This window comes from Anas platyrhynchos, chromosome W (assembly GCF_047663525.1).
Source record: "Anas platyrhynchos isolate ZD024472 breed Pekin duck chromosome W, IASCAAS_PekinDuck_T2T, whole genome shotgun sequence".
Classification (NCBI taxonomy): domain Eukaryota; kingdom Metazoa; phylum Chordata; class Aves; order Anseriformes; family Anatidae; genus Anas; species Anas platyrhynchos.
In genome coordinates this window covers 1,469,671-1,491,861 of record NC_092620.1, presented here as the reverse complement: position 1 = coordinate 1,491,861, position 22,191 = coordinate 1,469,671, and the positions used below count along the sequence as shown (strand labels likewise).

At 46.3% G+C, this 22,191-nt stretch overlaps 1 protein-coding gene across 1 annotated transcript in view; it reads left to right on the top strand.

The window, feature by feature from the left end:
• The window catches only part of LOC119712996 (immediate early response 3-interacting protein 1), a 349,750-nt gene extending 327,916 nt beyond the window's left edge, over nucleotides 1–21,834 (top strand). Inside the window, exon 3 of the mRNA XM_072030518.1 lies at nucleotides 21,737–21,834. Coding sequence (XP_071886619.1) covers nucleotides 21,737–21,819 — 83 coding nt within the window. The 3' untranslated portion in view covers nucleotides 21,820–21,834. The remainder of the gene's footprint in view (nucleotides 1–21,736) is intronic.
• The last annotated feature ends 357 nt before the right edge of the window (nucleotides 21,835–22,191 follow it).

Genomic DNA, 22,191 nt, shown 5'->3' with positions numbered 1-22,191 from the left:
AGTCTTTATATATATAATCCCTGAGCTTAAAAGGGTGGATTGGTTGATCCAACCCTCTAGCCCAGGTCCTGAGAACAAATTTATGTACTTTATTTAATTATTTCTGAAGTTCAGTTATATATCCATATAAATATTCTAATCCTAACTGCGTTCGATCCTCTCCACTAAATAGAAATGGATACGGCCTTCCATATAAGATTTCAAAGGGACTCAAATTCCCTTTTATTCTAGGTTTAACTCAAATTCTAAGTAATGCTAAAGGGAGGGATTGAGGTCATGACAAATTAGATTCTTGTCCGATTTTAGCTATTTGTTGTTTAATTAAATGTTTCATTTTTTCTACCTGTCCACTTGCCTGCGGTCTATAAAGAGTATGCAGTTGTCTTTAGAATATCTTTAGAATCTTACTTATCTGTTGTACCACTTGCACACAAAAATGTGAAACTCTATCAGAAGACATTGCTACTAGAATCCCAAAGCATGGTATTATTTCATTTAACAAGACTTTAACCACTTCTTCTTGCTTTGTTTGTTCGACAGGGAAAGGCTTCAGGCCTTCCTGAAATCATGTCAGTCAGAACCAGTAAATAACAATACCCCCCTTTTCTAGGGAGTTCTGAAGAATCAATTTGCCACAGTTGCCCCGAATAATTTCCTTTACTGATTATTCCAAATTTTATTCCATTCTTGGTATTGGGGTTATTTTGTAAGCAAATGCTACATTGTTGAGTTACTTGTTTTATTGTTGTATATAAATTTTGTTCCACTAATGTCTGACTCAGGCTCTTATGCAGTGTGCCAGCTCCCCAATGTGTTTTATTGTGTTCTGTAAGAACTATGAGCCATGTCAAATTAGAGGGTATTATTATGTGGTTATCTTTTAAATATACTCGTCCATCTGGTTTCATTTTACCTTTCAAATCTTCAATTAATTTTAAGTCTTCTTTTGTATAATTTGGATATAATTTGGATTTTACCGTCTGGTATCAAAGACAATGCCTTCACCTCAGTTATTTCAGCTTCCCGCTTAGCCTTTGCCAATCGATTTCCAATTTCAAAATCTGTGTTCCCCTTTTGGTGTCCCTGACAATGCATGATAGCTACCTTTTCTGGTTGTTTTACAGCCTCTAACAATTTTAAAATTTCTTCTTTCCAAATTGCTCCATGAGCATGTACCATGCCAAATGTATATTTAGAATCTGTCCAAATATTTATTTTCCTTCCTGCTGCTAGTTCCAGTGCTCGCATAAGAGCAATTGTCTCTGCTTTCTGGGTGGACGTCCCAGGGGTAATGGTTTGGACTTGATTACCTGTTGAGTGGTTGTAATGGCGTACCCTGCCTTACGTTGTCCTTGTTTCACAAAGCTGCTTCCATCAGTATACCAAGATTCGTCAGCATCTTCTAAAAGTTCTTCCTTAAGATCGGGTCGATTAGAATACACAGTCTCCATTGTTTCTATACAATCATGGGTTATGGGTTGATCCAGAGTTCCACTAAGGAAAGAAGCTGGATTTACGATGTTAATGACCACAATTCCCACATCATCTTGTTCTACTAATATTGCTTGATATTTTAAAATCATCAATTCTTGTTTAAGTTGTTTAAAGACTTTTTGTGCTTCTCCAGTCCAGACTAACTTTGACTGGTTAATCTTTATCAATTCACATAGAGGCTTTACCAATCGTCCATAATTATAAATCCAAAGGCGGCACCAACCTGTCATTCCTAAAAAGGTTTGTAGCTCCTTTACCGTTTGAGGTTCTGGAGTCCGGCAAATGACTTCCTTACGTTCAGTTCCTAGTTCTCGTTGTCCTCCCGAAATTTCAAATCCCAGATAGGTCACACTTTGTTGAGCCAGCTGGACTTTCTGTCAAGAGACTTGATATCCATTTTAAACCCAGAAAATTAAGAAAACTTATAGTCCATTGAATACAGCTCCCTTTAGTCTGGGTAGCTATTAAGAGATCATCTACATATTGTAACAAAGCACCTTTAGTGTCCGGAGGCATCCATGTTTCGAGTTCCCTTGCTAATTGGTTTCCAAAAATAGTGGGGCTATTCTTGAATCCTTGAGGTAGTAATGTCCACGTAAGCTGCGTCTTTCTGCCTGAATTGGGATTTTCCCATTCAAAGGCAAATAGGTTTTGGCTTTCTGTGGCTAAGCCTAGGCAGAAGAAGGCGTCTTTTAAATCCAGTATGGTAAACCAGACTTGACTATTCTTTAATTTAGACGGCAAAGTATAAGGGTTTGCCACTACTGGATGTATATCCTCAGTGATTTTACTTATGGCCCTCAAATCCTGAACTAACCTATAGCTTTTTTCATCTGCCTTTTTAATTGGCAATATGGGTGTATTGTATTCTGATTCACATTCAATCAATAATCCATATTGTAAAAATTTATCAATTATCTCTTTAATTCCTTTCCTATCTTCTATCCTCAAAGGATATTACTTAACCTTAACGGGTTTCTCTCCTGGCTTTAATTTAATAATTATTAAGGTCACATTTTTAGCTCTTCCAGGGACTTCGGTAGCCCAAACTCCTGGACATATTGATCTGTGATCTCTAAAGGTATTTCACTTTTAGGGTCAGTTTGTATTAGTCCTGTCCCCAGCGGGTCTTGCGGTCCGGCAGAAAGGTAGTCCCATCTGGGGTGCCAGATTGATTCAAAGATCGAAGCCGAAATTCCTTTAAGTGGTATATTCTTTATTGCAGCGCTGGATGCACGGGGGATCTCTCCACCTATCGTGCATACCCAAAGCGGAAAGCAGTCTTGAATTTATACAATCAATCTATCCATATTCTAGAAGCGCCTATACATATGCATTACCTATCCCAGCCTTCCCTCGCTTCTCATGCTAATTAGCCTTTTGGCACCTTGCGCCTGCGTAGAGCCTCCCAAGAATTGTGGGCAGGGGTCTTTGGGACGTGGGCAGGGGTCTTTGGGAGGAAGACCCCGAGTCTTCCTTACAGTGTACTTTTCACCTTTGGTCAGGAATCTGCTGAGTTGGCATGTTTCTTAATTGCAAGTGCTGGTTGTTGCTAATTCTTCCGTTTGTTGTATCTTTATAATGAATTCCAATGTCCAGTTTTGAGATTTATAGTCCTTACATTTGTTTCTCTGTCCGTCTGCTGCTTCCTTATCATGAGTTCCAGTGTCTTGTTTCGAGATATACAGTCCTTGTCTGGGGATTGTCCTTGCCTCCCCATTGCCTCCTTAATCACTTGTTTCAGTTAATTTGCACAGTAGTAAGCAAAGACACTCAGCAATATCCATTTTAAAGCAATTAAGCAAGCCCCCATTCTTTCATTCCTGGCTTTAATAATTATGATTGTTTTATTTAGAAATCATTAATACGATTAAGCAAGCCCCCATTCTTCTATCCCTGGCTTCACTTGTGGTTTCCTGCTGATGCTGTGGGGAGCATGTTAGACATTGCTACAGAGTGGACAAAGCAGTGACGGGTTTTGCACAACACCGTGTTCCCTGCCATGCAGTTTCAAGAAGCAGGCTCTCATTTATTTGTGGTGACTCTGACACAAGAATTTGGTTACGTTACATTATTACTATACCACAGCTGGTTAAAGCTGCAAAGAGTCTAGTGAAAAAAAGATACGCAGAAGCAGCAAGCTTTTTTGTGGAGGGGAGAGAACCGCTCTTTGGGGAGGCTGAAGCCAGCTGAGGCAGCCCCCAAGGCGTGCAGATGGAAGGAGGCACTGCTGCTGCCATATTTTGACCTCACACCTTGGGGACTGCTGAGACCAAGTTGCCTGCAACTTTACACCATAACAGCAGATGAAGTGGTGTTATGGTTTATGGGTAGTTTAACAGGTTTTACATGTGGTTTACATACATTTGAGTATGAAGCAGGTGCTAGGGGCTGATTAAGGAGGTATTGGGGAGGCATTGGGGAGGCAAGGACAATCCCCAGACATGGACTGTATATCTCACAGAATCACAGAATCTCTAGGTTGGAAGAGACCTCAAGATCATCGAGTCCAACCTCTAACCTAACACTAACAGTACCCACTAAACCATATCCCTAAGTTCTACATCTAAACGTCTTTTGAAGACTTCCAGGGATGGTGACACCACCACCTCCCTGGGCAGCCCGTTCCAGTGCCTCACAACCCTTTCAGTAAAGAAATTCTTCCTAACATCTAACCTAAAACTCCCCTGGCGTAACTTTAGCCCATTCCCCCTCGTCCTGTCACCAGGCACATGGGAGAACAGGCCAACCCCCACCTCGCTACAGCCTCCTTTAATGTACTTATACAGAGCAATAAGGTCACCCCTGAGCCTCCTCTTCTCTAGGCTGAACAAGCCCAGCTCCTTCAGCCGCTCCTCATAGGACTTGCTCTCCAGGCCCCTCACCAGCTTTGTCGCCCTTCTTTGGACCCGCTCAAGCACCTCGATGTCCTTCTTGTAGCGAGGGGCCCAAAACTGAACACAGTACTCGAGGTGCGGCCTCACCAGAGCCGAGTACAGGGGGAAAACAAATCTCGAAACAAGACACTGGAACTCATGATAAGGAAGCGGCAGACGGACAGAGAAACAAACGTAAGGACTATAAATCTCAAAACTGGACATTGGAATTCATTATAAAGATACAACAAACGGAAGAATTAGCAACAACCAGCTCTCGCAATTAAGAAACATGCCAACTCAGCAGATTCCTGACCAAAGGTGAAAAGTACACTGTGAGGAAGACTCGGGGTCTTCCTCCCAAAGACCCCTGCCCACGTCCCAAAGACCCCTGCCCACAATTCTTGGGAGGCTCTACGCAGGCGCAAGGTGCCAAAAGGCTAATTAGCATGAGAAGCGAGGGAAGGCGGGGATAGGTAATGCATATGTATAGGTGCTTGTAGAATATTGATAGATTGATTGTATAAATTCAAGACTGCTTTCCGCTTTGGGTATGCACGATAGGTGGAGAGATCCCCCGTGCATCCAGCGCTGCAATAAAGAATATACCACTTAAAGGAATTTCGGCTTCGATCTTTGAATCAATCTGGCACCCCAGATGGGACTACCTTTCTGCCGGACCGCAGGACCCGCTGGGGACAGGACTCCCTAGGGTACCCCCGGGATTTCCCGGAGGGACTCCTCGACTCACCGGATCACTGCGGAGGCAGACAAGGACCCCATCATTGTAAGTGAGTATATTCTTTATTCTGGTTTGGTTTTCTGGTAGACCGGTCATCTGGAACTGTCTGTAAGTCAGAAGGTGATCTTCTGCGAGGCAGTGTTTGGTATATACTTTGTGGTTAGCACCATAAGTATATGTTTGGGGACCTTAAGGAAGGAGCTCGCTTTAAGGTCCATCTGGAATTGTGTTGCCTATTTCGGTTTTCTGACTCATGGAGTGTGGTATTTAACTCTGGTTATTGTTACTGTGATTTTGGCTATATTCTTGGTGATAATAGTAGGTTCGTGGCATTGTTATAAGAAAGATATCGTTACAGTATTACATATTTCGGTTTTCTGACTTATTGCATGTGGAATTTGACTCTGATTATTGTTATTGTGATTTTGGCAATATTCCTGGTAATAGTAATAGTTTCGTGACATCGCTATTGAAAGATACCTGCGTGCCCACATTTTTGTAAGTGATATGTGTATTCTGAAAGTGTGAACTGGAAAATGGGGGGGGCACACAAGCAGTGAAATTTTAAAGAAAAGTGCGTTAGGATGTGTTTTGAGTCACTGGAAGGATATTGGAGGATCTGCCGGTGGAAGTGTGAACAGGAAAACATTGATAAAATATTGCAATCAATGGTGGCCGCTTTATAAGCTGGAATGTGGAGAAAAGTGGCCCCTAAATGGAACTTTAAACTCTAATGTTTTGCTACAGTTAATGTTGGTTTTGAGAAGGAGAATAGGATGAAATGTTGTATACTGATGTTGTTTCAGCATCTTGGTGGGAAAAGGTACGGAATTAAGTTGGCCCCTGACTGAGCCTTTGATGTTGGCATTAGAGAAGTACAGGCTGGAGAAAGATAAAGGAAGTGTTAAAAGGGTTGTTGAAAGTGTTAAAGGTGTTTGAAGTTGAATGAGCAGGGAAAGAGGATGTAGGAATGTTAATAGTTCTGCCTCTGCTCTAGGCAGAGATCTTAAAATCATGGGTGTTAGCCCTTTGGGGCAAAGGGATCATGATGGGTCCGAGAGAGAGTTGTCATGGAAACAGAAAAGCAGTTAACTCTTAAAACAACCTGAGTTCATGTGTGAGCTCAGATTACCGATGGGACCGCTCAGGGAACTGTGGACAATTGCATTCCCCTGACTGACCCCACTGAGTCCCTAATCATTCCGAAAATTATGAACGGCTAAGTAAATACTAAAATCTGGATGAATTGGGAATTGAGAATATGCTTCCAACAAGGTCTAAAAGAAACCCCTATGGAATTTTTGGACCAACTCTGAAATGTAATGAAAATAAATAAATAAATAAATAAAACAAAACGGTTTGGACCTGGCTTCGGAGGACAAATTGACTAGCCTTTTTCTAGGGTAATCATTGGTCCCTGATTTCAACAGGAATAACGGGGACCTGGGGAATCTACCCTAGCGGATCCTCCACTGGTTATAATGAAGCTAGGGGAGGAATGGAAGTGAAATTTCTTATTGATATGGGGCAACGTATTCAGTTCTAAATCAAGCATTAATGCCTTTACAGAATGATTATGTTAGGGTAACAGGTGTAACTGAAAAGGCTTATTTTTGTGAACCTTTGAAGTACAAGTTAGGGAAACAATGGGGCATACACAGATTTTTATATATGCCTAACTCCCCATGGGCACTCTTAGGTAGAGATTTATTAGAGCAATTAGGAGCAGAAATTGTCTTTGAAAAAGGGAAAATGGAATTAAGAATAGGAGAAGAACAACTAATAAATGTGTTAAGCTTGGCACTAATACAAACTAACCTTAAAAGTGAAATACCTTTAGAGATCACAGATCAAGTATATCCAGGAGTTTGGGCTAACAAAGTCCCTGGAAGAGCTAAAAATGTGACCTTAATAATTATTAAATTAAAGCCAGGGGAGAAACTCACTCGTTAAGGTTAAGCAATATCCTTTGAGGATAGAAGATAGGAAAGGAATTAAAGAGATAATTGATAAATTTCTACAGTATGGATTATTGGTTGAATGTGAATCAGAATACAATACACCCATATTGCCAATTAAAAAGGCAGATGGAAAAAGCTATAGGCTAGTTCAGGATCTGAGGGCCATAAATGAAATCACCGAGGATATACATCCAGTAGTGGCAAACCCTTATACTTTGCTGACTAAATTAAAGAATAGTCAAGTCTGGTTTACCGTACTGGATTTAAAAGACGCCTTCTTCTGCCTAGCCTTAGCCACAGAAAGCCAAAACCTATTTGCCTTTGAATGGGAAAACCCTGACTCAGGCAGAAAGACACAGCTTACATGGACAGTACTACCTCAAGGATTCAAGAATAGCCCCACCATTTTTGGAAACCAATTAGCAAAGGAACTCGAGACTTGGATACCTCCAGACACTGAAGGTGCTTTGTTACAATATGTAGATGATCTCTTAATAGCTACCGAGACTAAAGAGAGTTGTATTCAATGGACTATAAGTCTCCTTAATTTTCAGGGTTTAAATGGATATAGAGTCTCTCAACAGAAAGCCCAGCTGGTTCAACAACGCGTGACCTATTTGGGATTTGAAATTTCGGGAGGACAACGAGAACTAGGAACTGAACGTAAGGAAGTCATTTGCCGGACTCCAGAACCCCAAACGGTAAAGGAGCTACAAACCTTTTTAGGAATGACAGGTTGGTGCCACCTTTGGATTTATAATTATGGACTAATGGTAAAGCCTCCATATGAATTGATAAAGAGTAATCAGTCAAAGTTAGTCTGGACTGGAGAAGCACGAAAAGCCTTTAAACAACTTGAACAAGAACTGATGCAAGCTCCAGCTTTGGGATTACCAGACCTCTCGAAACCCTTTTGGTTGTTCTCTCATGAGAGACAAGGGATAGCTTTGGGAGTACTAGCACAAAGACTGGGTCCCTATAAACGAGACAATGGGACAGAGAATGACAGTGTTAGTTTCCCATACGGTCTCAGCAGTTTTGGAACAAAAAGGAAACCATTGGCTTTCACCACAGAGATTTTTAAAATATCAAGCATTATTAGTAGAACAAGATGATGTGGAAATTGTGGTCACTAACGTCCTAAATCCAGCTTCTTTCCTTAGCGGAACTCTGGATGAACCCATAACCCATGATTGTATAGAAACAATGGAGACTGTGTATTCTAGTCGACCCGATCTTAAGGAAGAACCTTTAGAAGATGCTGATGAAACTTGGTATACTGATGGAAGCAGCTTTGTGAAACAAGGACAACATAAGGCAGGATACACTGTTACAACCACTCAATAGGTAATAGAGTCCAAACCATTACCCCCTGGGACGTCCACCCAGAAAGCAGAGACAATTGCTCTTATGCGAGCACTGGAACTAGCAGCAGGAAGGAAAATAAATATTTGGACAGATTGTAAATATGCATTTGGCGTGGTGCATGCTCATGGAGCCATTTGGAAAGAACATGGATTGCTGACCGCTCAGGGAAAACAGATAAAACATGCTGAAGAAATTTTAAAATTGTTAGAGGCTGTAAAACAACCAGAAAAGGTAGTTATCATGCATTGTCGAGGACACCAAAAGGGAAACGTTGATTTTGAAATTGGAAATCGATTGGCAGATCAAGAGGCTAAACAGGCAGCTGAAATAACTGAGGTGAAGGCATTGTCTTTGATACCAGACGGTAAAATCCAAACTATGTACATGAACCAAAAGCCAAATTATACAAAAGAAGACTTAAAATTAATTGAAGATTCGAAAGGTAAAATGAAACCAGATGGATGGGTATATTTAAAAGATAACCGCATAACAATACCCTCTAATTTGACATGGCTCATAGTTCTTACAGAACACAATAAAACACACTGGGCAGCTGTAGTGGGTTTACGTGGCAAGGTTTTGGTAGCAGGGGGCCATAGGGGTGGTTTCTGTGAGAAGGATCTAGAAGCTGCCCCATGTTTGGTAAGGGCCCCACTGATGACCAGAGCCGAGCCAATAAGCAATGTTGTTTTGTGCCTCTGTGAGAGCAGATTTAAGACAGGGAAAAAAACGCTGCGCCACAAAGCAACTGGGAGAGTGAGAGGAGTGAGGAACAGCCTTGCAGGCACTAAGGTCAGTGAAGAAGGAGGGGGAGAGGTGCTCTAGGCGCCAGAGCAGAAGTCCCCTGCAGCCTGTGGTGAGGACCGTGGTAAAGCAGCCCCCTGCAGCCCAATGACTACCACGGTGGAGCAGGGTTCCACGCTGCAGCCCATGGAGGAGACCATGGTGGAGCAGGTGGCCCTGCACCGACGGAGGCTGCCGCCTGTGGAAGACCCCTGCCGGAGCAGATTCCGGGCCGGACCTGTAGCCCGTGGAGAGGAGACCACGCAGGAGCAGGTGACCTGGCAGGAGCTGCTGCCCGTAGGGGAGCCAGGTTGGAGCAGTTTGCTCCCGAGGGATGGACCCCGTGGTACGGACCCATATCTGGAGCAGTTCTTGAAGAGCTGCTGCCTGTGGGAAGCCCACGCCGGATCAGTTCATCAAGGACTGCATCCCGTGGGTGGGACCCCACAGCACAGGGGACGAGAGTGACCGAGAAGGAGCGGCAGAGAAGAAGCGCTGTAGACTGCCCATAACCCCCATTCCCCCGTTCCCCTGCACCGCTCGGGGGGAGGAGGTGGAAGAGGGTGGATGGGGGGGGAAGGTGCTTTTGTTTTCTTTCCTTTGTTTCTCACTTCTCTAGCTTGTTAGTAATAGGCAATAAATCTTACTGTCTCCCTATGCAGAGTCTGTTTTGCCCGTTACAATAATTACTGCATGATCTGCTTGTCCTTATCTCAACCTTTGAGCCCTTTTCATCGTGTTTTCTCCCCATTCCTCTTTGAGGAGGGGGAGTGAGAAAGCAGCTGTGGCGGAGCTCGGCTGCCCACTCGAGCAGAACCACGACAGGAGCTAACACATTGCATAAGAGCCTGAGTCAGACATTAGTGGGACGAAATTTTATATATAACGATAAAACAATTAACTCAAGAATGTAGCATTTGTTTACATAATAACCTGTCCTGGTTTCAGTTAGAACAGAATTAATTTTCTTCCTAGTAGCTGGTGCAATGCTGTGTTTTGGCTTAGGATGAGAAGAGTGCTGATAACACCCCAATGCTTTAATTGTTGCAGAGCAGTGCTTATACTAAGCCAAGGACATTTCAGCCTTTTGCTCTGTCCTGCCAATGGGCAGGCTGGGGGTGCAGTAAGAGCTGGGAGGGGACAGACCCAGGACAGGTGACCCAAACTAGCCAAAGGGGTATTCCATACCATCTGACGTCATGCTAAACAATATCTAGGGGTGGCTAGCCGGGGGGAGGGGGCCGGACTGCTCGGGGTTAGGCTGGTCATCGGTCAGCGAGTGGTGAGCAATTGCATTGTGCATCACTTGTTTGTACATACTATTATTACTTTTGTATTATCACTATTGTATCATTATTATTATTATTGTTATTATTATTTTTGTTATTATTATTTTCCTGTCTTATTAAACTGTCTTTATCTCAACTCACAGGCTTCACTTTCCATTTCTCTCCCCCGTCCCAGAGAGGGAGGGGGGAGGGTGAGTGAACGGCTGCGTGGTGTTTAGCTGCCGGCCGGGTTAAACCACGACAGTCTATTTTGGCGCCCAACGTGGGGCCCGAAAGGTTGAGATAACGGCAGATCTGATCAGAGTGTGTTAAACTAAAATTGGTGTAAGGATTAGACCTGCTTAATAGTCACTTGTCATGATGCTGATTGCTTTAATCTCAACTCTGGTGCGCCTGTTTTCCAAATTGAGTATTATAGTACATTATTTTCCGTATTTGCTCTCTGTAGTGTTGTTTATCCTCTCCGGGCCCTGGTTTCAGATCATTATGGTACTGAGTGTTATAGCAATGGCTTATGAGATGATAAGATATCTGGTCATGACTCTAACTTGGTATTTATACTCAGTAACATCGTGGACTCTGTACTTTGGAAACAGTATCTTGGGAACTATTAGCAATTATACCTATTGTTTTTCTCCGTTAGAGAGTCAATCTGTGGAGGGGAAAGGGGAAGATATTTTTTCTTACTTGATTACTCTCCCTTTCTCCTTCACCACCCCTGTATCCTCCTGGATCACTCTGCCTTCCTCCTTCACCACCCTCTTATCCCCTGAGCTTGTCACAATAGCTCTCCAAGATATTGAATATTCTTGGGATACTCAGAATACCATAGTCTTGTTGTTCTGCCTCCTGAATGCACTTCAGATTCTGCTTAAAGTTAAACAACTACTTAGGAAGCTCATCCAGAGATCTGCCCGGAGGCAGGATAGTTGTGGGTGGCAGGGAATATGGGTGGATATGGGCAGGCATCTAGAGCAGTTGGCACCCCCAGTGTGTTGGAAATTCACCCCTGAACAATGGCAAAATCCTCAAAAACTGGCAGAATGTTTGAAAAAAAGGTGTCATGATTCTGGCAGTTCCAAAGTAACACAAATCATTGTAACATGCTGGGGCCTGGCTCATGCCTATCGAGCTGCCATTGATACTGCTATCAACTTAGTGACAGACCCTGCGGCCACTCCAAGCCCTGTGACAGATCCAACGGCCACTGTGACCCCTACGGTGGATTCTGCAGCCGCTCCAGCTCCGGTCCCTGCAGCCGCTACAGCTCCGGTCCCTGCAGCCACTCCAGTCCCAGCTCCTGCAGCCGCTCCAGTCCCAACTTCTGCAGCTGCTCCAGTTCCAGCTCCTGCAGCCGCTCCAGTCCCAGCTCCTGCAGCCGCTCCAGTCCCAGCTCCTGCCGCTACTCCAGTCCCAGCTCCTGCAACTGCTCCAGCTCCAGCTCCTGCAGCCGCTCCAGCTCCGGTTCCTGCAACTGCTCCAGCTCCTGCAGCCGCTCCAACTCCTGTGGCTGTGTCAGAGAAACGAGCTGTAGCAGTGCAAGTTGATCCTGCAGAGGGTATTCCAATCCCTGTGGCAGACCCTGTAACGGGGTCAGAGAAACGAGCAGTAGCAGTGCAAGCTGCCCCTGCAGAGGGTATTCCAACCCCTGTAACGGGGTCAGAGAAACGAGCAGTAGCAGTGCAAGCTGACCCTGCAGAGGGTATTCCAACCCCTGTGGCAGACCCTGTAACAAAGGCAGAGAAACGAGCAGTAGCAGTGCAAGCTGCCCCTGCAGAGAAGGTGAAAAAATGGTATAGAGATTCAGGTCGTTTAGAACGCAGAGAGTCTTCTGCCAATCCAGGTAAGGCTTCTGCCAAAACTAGGTATAGAGATGACGAAGATGACGACGACGCTGGGCCATCAAGGATTCAGGAGGAGGAAGATGAGGATGCCGAAAAAGCAACAGTAACTACCCGAAGCCTAAACGAACGTGAGCTACGAGATGTGCGAAAAGATTTTGGTCGCTGTATAGGTGAGCAGCTTGTCACCTGGCTGCTCCGGTGCTGGGACTCTGGAGCCAATTGTGTGGAATTAGACGGCAGGGAAGCCAAGCGGCTGGGATCCCTTGCTCGAGACGCCGGCATTGACAAAGCAATTGCAGATGGAGCACAATCCACCAGCCTCTGGAGGCGTCTCCTCTCAGCTGTGAGGGAAAGGTATCCCTTCAAGGAAGAACTTTTATGTCTACCAGGCAAGTGGACCACTATGGAGAAGGGAATCCAGTACCTGAGGGAATAAGCCGTACGGGAAGTGATTTATGAGGATCCAGACCTCAGACAAACATCCAAAGATCCAGATGAAGTCAAGTGTACACGACCCATGTGGCGGAAGTTTGTACAGAGTGCACCATCATCATATGCCAGCTCATTGGCAATAATGGCCTGGAAAGAGGATGAGGAACCCACAGTGGATGAAGCGGCTAAACAACTCCGGCAGTACGAAGAAAGTCTTTCCTCTTCCTTACAGGCCTGCGTCTCAGCTGTGGAGAAACTTTCTGAAGAGGTCCACCAACTTAAAGAGAATCTATCTTCCCCCCAACCTGAACCAACCAGTGTCCAACGACCAAGAGAGAACACTTGGGAGAAACTTTCTGAAAAGGTTCACCAACTTGAAGAGAGATTATTCTCCTCCGTACCTGTACAAAGCAGTGTCTCAGCTGTCAGGGGTAGGCGTTCACCCACACAAGGAAGACGATATGGTGGGTACTCACCCCGTGCCACCCTGTGGTTTTACTTACGAGACCATGGAGAGGACATGAGAAAATGGGATGGAAAATCTACCACGACCCTAGAGGCACGGGTACGTGAGTTGCAAAAGAAAACAATCAGGAAAAAGGGATTCTCCGAAAAGTTTGCTGCTCCAACTTCCAGCAGACAGTCCTTCAAACACAGAAATGAAGAAGATTCTGACCAGGATTAGGGGGGCCCTGCTTCCAGCCAGGGGGAGGAAAGGGACAATCGAGTTTATTGGACTGTGTGGATTCGATGGCCTGGCACGTCACACGCACAGAAGTATAAGGCTTTAGTAGACACCGGTGCACAATGTACTATAATGCCATCGAGCTATAAAGGACCAGAGCCCATCTATATTTGTGGAGTGACAGGGGGATCTCAGCAGTTGACTGTATTGGAGGCTGAAGTGAGTCTGACTGGGAATGAGTGGGAAAAGCACCGCATTGTGACTGGCCCGGATGCTCCATGTATCCTTGGCATAGACTATCTTAGAAGAGGATATTTTAAGGACCCAAAAGGGTTCCGGTGGGCTTTTGGTATAGCTGCCTTAGAGACAGAGGGCATTAAACAATTATCTACCTTGCCTGGTCTCTCAGAGGACCGCTCTGTTGTGGGGTTGCTGAGGGTCAAAGAACAGCAAGTGCCAATCGCTACCACAACTGTGCACCGTCGGCAATATCGCACTAACCGAGACTCCCTGATTCCCATCCATAAGCTAATTCGTCAATTGGAGAGCCAAGGAGTGATCAGCAAGACCCATTCACCTTTCAATAGTCCCATATGGCCAGTGCGAAAGTCTAATGGCGAGTGGAGACTAACAGTGGACTATCGTGGCCTGAACGAAGTCACGCCACCACTGAGTGCTGCAGTGCCGGACATGCTGGAACTTCAGTACGAACTTGAGTCAAAGGCAGCCAAGTGGTATGCCACAATTGATATCGCTAATGCATTTTTCTCCATCCCTCTAGCAGCAGAGTGCAGGCCACAATTTGCCTTCACTTGGAGGGGAGTCCAATATACTTGGAATCGGCTGCCCCAGGGGTGGAAACACAGCCCTACCATTTGCCATGGACTGATCCAGTCTGCGCTAGAGCAGGGGGAAGCTCCTGAACACCTGCAGTACATCGATGACATTATTGTGTGGGGTGACACAGCAGAGGAAGTTTTCGAGAAAGGGAAGAAAATAGTCCAAATCCTTCTGAAGGCCGGTTTTGCCATAAAACAAAATAAAGTCAAAGGACCTGCACGAGAGATCCAGTTTTTAGGAATAAAATGGCAAGATGGACGTCGTCAAATCCCAATGGATTTGATCAACAAAATAACAGCTATGTCTCCACCAACTAACAAAAAAGAAACACAGACTTTCCTAGGTGTTGTGGGGTTTTGGAGAATGCACATCCCAAATTACAGTCTAATTGTAAACCCGCTCTACCAAGTAACCCGTAAGAAAAATGAGTTTGAATGGGGCCCTGAGCAACGACAAGCCTTTGAACAAATCAAGCAGGAAATAGTCCATGCAGTAGCCCTTGTATTAGTTCGAACAGGACCAGATGTAAAGAATGTGCTCTACACTGCAGCCGGGGAGAATGGCCCCACCTGGAGCCTCTGGCAGAAAGAACCTGGGGAAACTCGAGGTCGGCCTCTGGGGTTTTGGAGTCGGGGATACAGAGGATCTGAGGCCCGCTATACTCCAACTGAAAAGGAGATATTGGCAGCATATGAAGGAGTTCGATCTGCTTCGGAGGTGGTCGGTACTGAAGCGCAGCTCCTCCTAGCACCCCGATTGCCAGTACTAGGTTGGATGTTCAAGGGAAGGGTCCCCTCTACGCATCATGCAACTGATGCTACATGGAGCAAGTGGGTTGCACTGATTACTCAGCGGGCTCGAATAGGAAACCCCAGTCGCCCAGGAATATTGGAAGTGATCATGGACTGGCCAGAAGGCAAATACTTTGGGATATCATCAGAGGAGGAGGTGGGTCGTGCTGAAGAAGCCCCGCTGTACAACCAGTTACCAGAGAATGAAAAGAAATATGCCCTGTTCACTGATGGGTCCTGTCGTATTGTGGGGAAGCATCGGAGATGGAAGGCTGCTGTATGGAGTCCTACGCGACGAGTTGCAGAAGCTGCTGAGGGAGAAGGTGAATCGAGTCAGTTTGCAGAAGTGAAAGCCATTCAGCTGGCTTTAGACATTGCTGAACGAGAAAAATGGCCAGTTCTCTATCTCTACACCGATTCATGGATGGTAGCAAATGCCCTGTGGGGATGGTTACAGCAATGGAAGCAAAACAACTGGCAGCGTAGGGGCAAACCCATCTGGGCTGCTGCATTGTGGCAAGATATTGCTGCTCGGGTAGAGAACCTGGCTGTGAAAGTACACCACGTAGATGCTCATGTGCCCAAGAATCGGGCTACTGAAGAACATCAAAACAACCAGCAGGTGTATCAGGCTGCTAAGATTGAAGTAGCTCAGGTGGACCTGGATTGGCAGCATAAAGGTGAATTATTTATAGCCCGATGGGCCCATGACACCTCAGGCCATCAAGGTAGAGATGCAACATACAGATGGGCTCGTGATCGAGGGGTGGACCTGACCATGGACGCTATAGCACAGGTTATTCTTGACTGTGAAACATGTGCTGCAATCAAGCAAGCCAAACGGTCAAAGCCTCTTTGGTATGGAGGACGGTGGCTGAAATGTAAATATGGAGAGGCCTGGCAGATTGATTACATCACACTCCCTCAAACTCGCAATGGCAAGCGCCACGTACTTACAATGGTGGAAGCAACCACCGGATGGCTGGAAACATATCCGGTGCCTCATGCCACCGCCCGGAACACCATCCTGGGCCTTGAAAAGCAAGTCCTATGGCGACATGGCACCCCAGAAAGAATAGAGTCAGACAATGGGACTCACTTCCGAAACAACCTTATAGACACTTGGGCCAAAGAACATGGTATTGAATGGGTGTATCACATCCCCTATCATGCACCAGCCTCCGGGAAAGTTGAACGATACAATGGCCTGTTAAAGACTACCTTGAAAGCAATGGGCGCTGGGACGTTCAAAAACTGGGATACGCATTTGGCAAAGGCCACCTGGTTAGTCAATACTAGGGGATCTACCAACCGAGCTGGACCTGCCCAATCAAACCTGTTACGTACTGTAGATGGGGATAAAGTTCCTGTAGTGCATGTAAAAAATATGCTGGGTAAAACAGTCTGGGCTACTCCTGCCTCAGGAAAAGGCAAACCTATTCGTGGAATTGTTTTCGCTCAGGGACCTGGATACACTTGGTGGGTGATGCAAAAGAACGGAGAGGTCCGGTGTGTACCTCAAGGAGATTTAATACTGGGTGAGAATAGCCCATGAACTGAATTGTACCATGTTAATTGGTATATTATACTGTATGTTATCACTACCATGATTACTATAGGTGACTAATTAGAATGTATGGAAAAGAGTGTAACCTGAGCATGACATAAATGGTATGGAATAAGGGGTGGCTAGATGTCCTGGTTTCAGTTAGCACAGAATTAATTTTCTTCCTAGTAGCTGGTGCAATGCTGTGTTTTGGCTTAGGATGAGAAGAGTGCTGGTAACACCCCAATGCTTTAATTGTTGCAGAGCAGTGCTTATACTAAGCCAAGGACATTTCAGCCTTTTGCTCTGTCCTGCCAATGGGCAGGCTGGGGGTGCAGTAAGAGCTGGGAGGGGACAGACCCAGGACAGGTGACCCAAACTAGCCAAAGGGGTATTCCATACCATCTGACGTCATGCTAAACAATATATAGGGGTGGCTAGCCGGGGGGAGGGGGCCGGACTGCTCGGGGTGAGGCTGGTCATCGGTCAGCGAGTGGTGAGCAATTGCATTGTGCATCACTTGTTTGTACTTACTATTATTACTTTCGTGTTATCACTATTGTATCATTATTATTATTATTGTTATTATTATTTTTGTTATTATTATTTTCCTGTTTTATTAAACTGTCTTTATCTCAACTCACGGGCTTCACTTTCCATTTCTCTCCCCCGTCCCAGAGAGGGAGGGGGGAGGGTGAGCGAACGGCTGCGTGGTGTTTAGCTGCCGGCCGGGTTAAACCACAACATAACCCCAATACCAAGAATAGAATAAAATTTGGAATAATCGGTAAAGGATGTGCACAAGTCAATGGGGCCGGATGGGATCCACCCAAGGGTACTGAGAGAACTGGCAGAGGAGCTGGCCAAGCCGCTTACCATCATTTATCAACAGTCCTGGCTATCAGGGGAGGTCCCAGTTGACTGGCAGCTAGCAAACGTGACGCCCATCTACAAGAAGGGCCAGAGGGCAGACCTGGGAAACTACAGGCCTGTCAGTTTGACCTCAGTGCCAGGGAAGCTCATGGAGCAGATTCTCTTGAGAGTCATCACGCAGCACTTGCAGGGCAAACAGGCGATCAGGCCCAGTCAGCATGGGTTTATGAAAGGCAGGTCCTGCTTGACGAACCTGATCTCCTTCTATGACAAAGTGACGCGCTGGATGGATGAGGGAAAGGCTGTGGATGTGGTCTACCTTGACTTCAGCAAGGCTTTGACAACATTGAAGACAGAAGCCTGAAGGCAATCAAAAGAGACTTTAGGGGGCTGGGACGGTTAGTGGACGGAGCGGGAGTGCAGGTAGTGTTTTCGTCCATCCCTACGGTGGCAGGGAGGGGTACGGAGAGGACACGGAAAGCCCACCTGTTAAACACGTGGCTCCGGGGCTGGTGCCAACGCAGAAATCTTGGGTTTTTCGACCATGGGGCAGTTTACTCAGCACCTGGCCTGATGGCCGTAGACGGGTCCCTATCCTTTAGGGGAAAAAGGATCCTTGGCCAGGAGCTGGCGGGGCTCATTGATAGGGCTTTAAACTAGGTAAGAAGGGGGATGGGGCTGAAGCAAGGATTGGTGGGGCTGTGCCAGGGGGAGCAATGGCAAGGCCGGAGGATAAGGTAATGGCCCAGCTGAAGTGCATCTACACCAATGCACGCAGCATGGGTAACAAACAGGAGGAGCTGGAAGCCATCGTGCAGCGGGCAGGCTACGACTTGGTTGCCATCACGGAAACGTGGTGGGACCAGTCTCATGACTGGAGTGCTGCGATGCCTGGCTATAAGCTCTTCAGAAGGGATAGGCAGCACAGAAGGGGTGGCGGTGTGGCTCTCTATATTAGAGAGTCTTTTGATGTTGTGGAACTCGAGGCTGGGAATGACAAGGTCGAGTCCCTTTGGGTTAGGATCGGCAGGGACAACAAGGCTAGTGTCCTGGTCGGGGTCTGCTATAGACCGCCGAACCAGGATGAGGAGACGGATGAGGAATTCTACAGGCAGCTGACAGAAGTTGCGAAATCTTCAGCGCTTGTACTCGTGGGGGACTTCAACTTCCCTGACATATCCTGGAAGCACAACACAGCCCAGAGAAAGCAGTCTAGGAGGTTTCTGGAGAAAGTGGAAGATAGCTTCCTGACGCAGCTGATTAGTGAACCTACCAGGGGTGGTGCCCCGCTAGACCTTCTCTTCACAAACAGAGGAGGACTGGTGGAGGATGTGATTGTCGGGAGCTGTCTTGGGCAGAGTGACCATGAAATGGTGGAGTTCACTATTCTTGGCGAGGCCAGGAAGGGAACCAGTAAAACCACTGTACTGGACTTCCGGAGGGCTGACTTTGGGCTGCTCAGGACACTAGTTGGTGGAATCCCTTGGAAGGCGGTTCTGAAGGGCAGAGGGGTCCAGGAAGGCTGGGCGCTCTTCAAGAGGCAAATCCTAATGGCGAAGGAGCGGTCTGTTCCCATGTGCCCAAAGATGAGCCAGCTGTGGCTTGAGCTTAGGAGAAAAAAGAGGGTTTATAATCTTTGGAAAAGTGGGCAGGCCACTAGGGAGGACTATAAGGATGTAGCGAGGCTGTGCAGGGACAAAATTAGGAAGGCCAAAGCTCATCTGGAGCTCAATCTGGCTACTGCCATTAAAGATAACAAAAAATGTTTTTATAAATACATCAACACAAAAAGGAGGACTAAGGAGAATCTCCATCCTTTACTGGATGCGGGGGGAAACTTAGTTACAAGAGATGAGGAAAAGGCGGAGGTGCTCAATGCCTTCTTTGCCTCAGTCTTTAGAGGCAAAACCGGTTGTTCTCTGGATACCCAGTCCCCTGAGCTGGTGGAAGGGGATGGGGAGCAGGATGTGGCCCTCACCATCCATGAAGAACTGGTTGGTGACCTGCTACGGCACTTGGATGTGCACAAGTCGATGGGGCCAGATGGGATCCACCCAAGGGTACTGAGAGAACTGGCAGAGGAGCTGGCCAAGCCCCTATCCATCATTTATCAGCAGTCCTGGCTATCGGGGGAGGTCCCAGCTGACTGGCGGCTAGCAAATGTGACGCCCATCTACAAGAAGGGCCGGAGGGCTGACCCGGGGAACTACAGGCCTGTCAGTTTGACCTCAGTACCAGGGAAGCTCATGGAGCAGATCCTCTTGAGAGTCATCATGCGGCACTTGAAGGGCAAGCAGGCGATCAGGCCCAGTCAGCATGGGTTTATGGAAGGAAGATCCTGCTTGACGAACCTGATCTCCTTCTATGACAAAGTGACGCACTGGGTGGACGAGGGAAAGGCTGTGGATGTGGTCTACCTTGACTTCAGCAAGGCTTTTGACACCGTTTCCCACAGCATTCTCCTCAAGAAACTGGCTGCTCTTGGCTTGGACTGGCGCACGCTTCGTTGGGTTAGAAACTGGCTGGATAGCCGGGCCCAAAGAGTCGTGGTGAATGGAGTCAAATCCAGTTGGAGGCCAGTCACTAGTGGCGTCCCCCAGGGCTCAGTGCTGGGGCCGGTCCTCTTTAACATCTTCATCACTGATCTGGACGAGGGCATTGAGTGCACCCTCAGTAAGTTTGCAGATGACACCAAGTTAGGTGCATGTGTCGATCTGCTCGAGGGTAGGAAGGCTCTGCAGGAGGATCTGGATAGGCTGCACCGATGGGCTGAGGTCAACTGCATGAAGTTCAACAAGGCCAAGTGCTGGGTCCTGCACCTGGGGCGCAATAACCCCAAGCAGAGCTACAGGCTGGGAGATGAGTGGTTGGAGAGCTGCCAGGCAGAGAAGGACCTGGGAGTGATGGTGGATAGTCGGCTGAATATGAGCCAGCAGTGTGCTCAGGTGGCCAAGAAGGCCAACAGCATCCTGGCTTGCATAAGAAGCAGTGTGACCAGCAGGGCTAGGGAGGTGATCGTCCCCCTATACTCGGCTCTGGTGAGGCCGCACCTCGAGTACTGTGTTCAGTTTTGGGCCCCTCGCTACAAGAAGGACATCGAGGTGCTTGAGCGGGTCCAGAGAAGGGCAACCAAGATGGTGAGGGGCCTGGAGAACAAGTCCTATGAGGAGTGGCTGAGGGAGCTGGGCTTGTTCAGCCTGGTGAAAAGGAGGCTCAGGGGCGACCTTATCACTCTCTACAGGTACCTCAAAGGAGGCTGTAGCGAGGTGGGGGTTGGTCTATTCTCCCACGTGCCTGGTGACAGGACGAGGGGGAATGGGCTAAAGTTGTGCCAGGGGAGTTTTAGGTTGGATGTTAGGAAGATCTTCTTTACCAAAAGGGTTGTTAGACATTGGAACAGGCTGCCCAGGGAAGTGGTGGAGTCACCATCCCTGGAAGTCTTTAAAAGACGTTTAGATGTAGAGCTTAGGGATATGGTTTAGTGGGGACTGTTAGTGTTAGGTCAGAGGTTGGACTAGATGATCTTGAGGTCTCTTCCAACCTAGAAATTCTGTGTGATTCTGTGAAATTATTCGAGGCAACAGTGGCAAATTGATTTTTCAGAACTCCCTAGAAAAGGGGGGTATCGTTATTTACTGGTTCTGACTGACACGTTTTCAGGATGGCCCGAAGCCTTTCCCTGTCAAACAAACAAAGCAAGAGAAGTGGTTAAAGTCTTGTTAAATGAAATAATACCATGCTTTGGGATTCCAGTAGCAATGTCTTCTGAGAGAGGTTCACGTTTTTGTGCGCAAGTAGTACAACAGATAAGAAAGATTCTAAAGATAGATTGGCAACTACATACTCCTTATAGACTGCAGGCAAGTGGACAGGTAGAAAAAATGAACCATTTAATTAAAGAACAAATAGCTAAAATCGGACAATAAGCTAATTTGTCATGGCCTCAATCCCTCCCTTTAGCATTACTTAGAATCAGAGTTAAACCTAGAACAAAAGAGAATTTTAGTCCCCTTGAAATCTTATATGGAAGGCCGTATCAATTTCTATTTAGTGGAGAGGATCTAATGCAGTTGGGATCAGAATATTTATATGCTTACATAACTGAACTTCAGAAACAATTAAATAAAGTACCTAATTTTGTTTTAGGGACCAGGGCTAGAGGGTTGGATCAACCAATCCACCCCTTTAAACCCAGGGATTATATATATAAAGACTTTTTCAGGACAACCCCTAGAGGAAAAATTGAATGGACCGTATCAAGGGTTGCTGACAACTCATACTGCTATCAAGATTAGAGAACAAGCTGCTTAGATCCACTATTCCCGAGTGAAGAAAGCTCCAGAAGCCCCCTGGAAAGTAACGCCAGGTGACGATGAACTGAAACTAAAGCTTAGTTGAACAAAATGAGGACATTACGGTAGGGAGTATTTGGCAATATAGTTGGCAGAAATTTTGTTGATAGAATTGTTTTGTTTCTATGGCTTATAGTTGTAATTGTGATTCAAGAAGGTGCCTCTACGATAATAGAGAATGGGGAGTGGCCTTGGACCGAAGCCGTAACAACAGAGGATTAGAGCATTAATGGAAAGTTAGCAGTTATGATCATCCGGAGAACAAATGGTAACCATTTATATACACTATCAGAATGGCGAAAATTAGGGGAAGAG